This window comes from Chaetura pelagica, unplaced genomic scaffold, assembly GCF_000747805.2.
Source record: "Chaetura pelagica isolate M959 unplaced genomic scaffold, ChaPel_1.0 scaffold159, whole genome shotgun sequence".
NCBI classification, from domain to species: domain Eukaryota; kingdom Metazoa; phylum Chordata; class Aves; order Apodiformes; family Apodidae; genus Chaetura; species Chaetura pelagica.
The window spans coordinates 972,206-976,522 of record NW_009954555.1 but is presented as its reverse complement, the minus strand read 5'-3'; the positions used below and the strand labels follow the sequence as shown (position 1 = coordinate 976,522).

At 48.1% G+C, this 4,317-nt stretch overlaps 2 protein-coding genes across 2 annotated transcripts in view; one reads left to right on the top strand and one right to left on the bottom strand.

Annotated features, from left to right (window-relative positions):
• MTHFR (methylenetetrahydrofolate reductase (NAD(P)H)) overlaps positions 1 to 2,363 on the bottom strand; it is a 7,546-nt gene extending 5,183 nt beyond the window's left edge. The window contains 5 exon segments of the mRNA XM_010005129.1: position 1; positions 3 to 108; positions 270 to 380; positions 692 to 930; positions 2,054 to 2,363. The exon segment at position 1 is cut by the window's left edge and continues 75 nt beyond it. Of these exon segments, the coding sequence (XP_010003431.1) occupies position 1; positions 3 to 108; positions 270 to 380; positions 692 to 930; positions 2,054 to 2,295 (699 nt within the window). The 5' untranslated portion in view covers positions 2,296 to 2,363.
• A 296-nt stretch (positions 2,364 to 2,659) lies between these two features.
• CLCN6 (chloride channel, voltage-sensitive 6) overlaps positions 2,660 to 4,317 on the top strand; it is a 17,962-nt gene continuing 16,304 nt past the window's right edge. Inside the window, exon 1 of the mRNA XM_010005239.1 lies at positions 2,660 to 2,668. Within this exon, the coding sequence (XP_010003541.1) occupies positions 2,660 to 2,668 (9 nt within the window). The remainder of the gene's footprint in view (positions 2,669 to 4,317) is intronic.

The window sequence follows — 4,317 nt, the reverse complement described above, 5'->3', positions numbered from 1 at the left end:
GGAAGAAAAGCTGTGTAATGATGAAGTCTGCTCCAGCAAAGACTTTCTCCTTCAGGTGCCTCAGGTCTGCCTCATAGCTCTCAGCTTCAGGATGACCCGTGGGGTAGCCTTTGAGGGGGAAAAAAACCCTGGTGGTGAGGACAACACAATAGAAATTAGAAAAGTAGCTAATCCGTGCTGTCACTTAAAGCCAAGGTCCAGAGAGGCACTGCTGAGCTGACTTCCTTGTCTTGGACCCTTCCCCACACTCAGCAATGAAAGAGATTTACCTGCCACACAGATGTCAAAATAATCATCAAATTCACTGCGAATATGCTTAACCAGGTCAGCAGCATAGTTGAAGCCATCTACTTCTTCCTCCCATTCCTCACCAGCAGGATCTGAAAAGTGAACAAATCCACAGCTCTCTCCAGCTGTTTTCTGGACTCAGATCTGCTAGTGTTGTAAGAACCTCCTGCCATCAAAAGGAAGACAAAATGAAACCTCCATGTGTGCAGTTTTACCCATGGACTACTTTTGTCTACTTGAGCTGGAGGGACTGCTAACAAAGGGATCAGGTGAAAAACAGTCTCAACATTTAATTCCCACAGCAGGAGGAGCCTCTAACCCTTATTTCACCACTTCTGCCCTGGAACTGAACACAGTAGAAATAAAACCACAGCCCTATGCATCATAGGACAAAAGGATTCACCTCCACGCAATGCCATGATGTTCTTCAACCCAAGCCTCTTGGCCTTCTGCAGATGCCCTGTGATGTCATCCTTGGTTTGATCACAGCATGTCATGTGCAGGATGGTCTCCAGGCCACAGTAGTTGACTGCAGTGTTGGCAATAATCATGGAAGAGGTTTCCTTGTCAGATCCTGGGTCCCCTGCAGGATGCCATGTCACATCAATGAAGAGTGGACCACCAGCTCCCATGCGGTCAAACCTGTGGATTTTAGAGCTGTGTTGGCCTACCAGGTAGCCAGCTCCCCTCTCTGTGCCAGGGATATCTTGCTTGCTGCTGGAATGCCAGCAACGGGCAGAGCTTGGAAGAGAGCAGCAGGAGAGACCAAGAAAAGTGTTGAACTAGGAGTTTAGCAAGTGGCCAGTATAAATAAGGAAAATCATCCTTTCAGGCTGTATGAGGAGGAGGTTATGGTCTCTTTGAAGAAGAGGTGACTTGTGTTCTTGGTAGAATACACTTCCTCCCAGCATGCTCTATTACATTGTTGTGTCTTCTAATACACAATACAAGCCCTATTCCTTTTGAGATGGCAGACTATGATGCAATTCCTGTTCCCAGCTTTAACTGTAGAGGCCACAACTATGAAAAGAGGGACCAGATCTCTGTTCAGTTCCCAAATGTGCCTAAGAGAAGAGACAAAGTCTCCCCAGACATGTCTCTCTCTCACTCTGGGTTGGAACAAACCCTTCTGTTTAAAGTAAACCTGGCACTGGGATGTAGCAGTTGCAAAAAGTTATTAAACTCCCTCTTCTCCTCCAGATGATTACATGTTGGCTCCTGGGGCTCCCACTGAGCTCTGGGATAATCTTTAGCTCTGCTGAGAATTAATGCCTTTCATTTAGCATGTAGATGACACCTCAGAGGCTAAATCTGTTGTCCTCAGTAATACAGAGGCACAGACCATAGTGGCTGGATGATTCTGAAAGCAAGTGGGAGTCTCTGTTCCAGCGACTTGGGTACACTGCCCATCAGGTAATATTTTCTGCTTTTAATAGGTACTTTTCTGCTCTCTTGTCCTCCAGCACTGTGCTTCAGCCCCTAAGCATGACAGTGGGGTTGCTCCATCTTCACAAAACATGGGAGAGGGGAAAGACTCTAGCCACCTCAGTAACCCCACCATGACACTTAACTCTTCAGGGCCTCCAAGGGAAGACAAGTTACCTGGTGTCCATTACCCTCCTCAGCAGAAAAGCACAGCCCCATTACCTGCTTCGTCACCTGGAAGGGGAGACAGAGCATGGGGCACAGCCTGCCTCGTTAGCTATTTCCCAGCCCTCCACCAAAGACACTTCACCTCTCCCCTCTCCCACCCTTCAGCCCTCACCTGGAGATGAGATTGACAGCACCATTGGCTGTGCGTGGAGGGAAGAACTCCAAGGAGAACCACTTGTCTCCAGAGTCCTGCCGCCGGCGCATCTTCTCCCGCAGCCGCTCGTGACGGTCAGCGTCGAGGACAGGGGTGGAGCAGCGTGAGCTGTCCTTGGAGCTCTCACTCCCACTGCTGCTGCCACCATCAGACTTGGAGCTCGAACTGGCACTGCAGGTATGCTGGGTCTCGTTGACCATGGTGAGCTCTCTGGAGGAAGAGAACAGAGGGAGCACAGTGGGTACAAGGCAGAGCACAGATCTAAGAAAGGAGCAGTTACAGCTGGGGTGGGCAGCAGATGATGGAAGCCTGTGCCAAGACCCAACATAAATCATCACCAAGCAGTTCCTTTTGCCAGCTCCCACTATAAGCTGCAGTAGGGGATCTGGTGAAAACCAAATAAAAAGCATGTGTTTAGATAGTGTTGAGAGAAATAACACAGGAGATGGCTTCATGCCACTTTGATGCAGCTCTTCTGTGCCTGCTGGTCAAATTTGGCTCTCAGAAGAGTCAGGTCAACATTACTTTTGGCCTGACTACAACTTAGCAAGCCAGCATACCCGCATGAATCAGGTGAGGGCCTCTTTGATCTTGTGGCCTTGGTCTGGACATGCCAACAGGTTGTTTTTTTTTCCTACAGCAGCTGCCTCTTGGACTGTCTCCATCTTCAGTTTCCCTTCTGTTTGTGCTCAAAAGGCAGTGCTGCTTTAGTGTGCAGGCAGGAGAGCAAGTGCTCACGGGGCAGGTACACAAGAATGCACAAACTATTCTTGTCAGCAGAAAGTGCAGAATCCTCTCTCAAGGAGGGCCCAAGGCCATTCCCATAAACACCATCCTGTGTTTTGTCTTTGCTGGCGTTAGTTGCATTTCTGTTAGCCTTCTTCCACGAGACATACCATCTCCACAGACAACTGTCCCCTCTGCACACACTCAGTTCTTCCCTTTACGAGATAAGCTGTTTGTGTTCCTTTCCTCAGCCACTGAGGCTGCTTGGAAACAAGGTCACCAGAGACCATCCCCTTCTCCCTGCCTTGTAACATGATTGTTGGTGCTTGCAAAAAAACAGCACTTCAAGTCAGTTATATGTGTGGGTCTAGGCTGCCCAGCTCCACTTAGTTTCCCAAAGTGCTTCAACCAATGCCTTCAAAATTAGGTACTGATTACGCATAATTAGGGAAGAGCTGCCAGAGAATTTGGATCTGCATTTGTTGCTTATGTACCTGCCAAAACTTAAAAATTGTCCCTGGGAAACACCAAGCATTACGTAATGTTGGAGCCTGTTTTGGAGGAAAGGGTTGGATGAGCTAGTGAGCATATTGCCCTTATCATCAGGTCTGTGGGTTCATGTCATCCAAAAAGACTTTGAACTCATCTTCTACTGTTTACACTGAGTTGCAAATCTAGCAAAACCCTTTGGGAGAAAGTCTACTTTTACCATCTGGGGATTTCTCCAGCTGGCAGGAGATAAGAGAAAGAAGTGCTGGCTTTCTGCTGCCAAGAGGAACTGAGAGTCTGAAATATCTTGTGTACCATCATTGCAGGCCATGATAAAAATGCACAACACAGACCTATTGACAAGTGAAACAAAAGCAACTGGGTGCACAGCAACAGCCCTGACCAAGCTCTCCCAGAGGATTTTGCTTGGCATCCACATGGCACTAATCAGGGAGCATTATCCCATGGGTGACCAAGCGAGTGGTGAAAAATCACATGCAGTCAAATCCCATAAATCACTTCTAACAAGCATGCACAGCACTGTGGGCAAATCAAAGAACCTCTGTTTTCCCACTTGAGATTTCATACCCATCACAAGGAAAATTAATGTCTCCATAGGTTGAGATTTGCTGTTATGCACTGGCCCTTATCTTACTGGCAATCTAGAACCACTAAGCTAGAAGAGAGGCCCCATTTAAATTTTCTTTACAAGCAAGATTCAGAACAGTTTCCTTACCATCAGATGCATCACAGATCTGCCAGCATAAGCTTGCACTTGCTGCAAAGAGAAAAAAAGGTTTTCTAAACAAGCGTTGCAAAATAAGACAACTGGAAACACCCCTCGGCTCAGTGTGAGCGCTCCTGGCTCTGTTCACACCGCAGGGCCCGGAGCTGCAGCTCCGCGCGTTGCTGCAGAGCAGCGTGGATGTGCCTGTTGTGTTTATGTGGTGCTGCCTCTGTTCTCCGCCGTGTTTTCACAGCCTCCAGGCCCGAATTAACACACACCC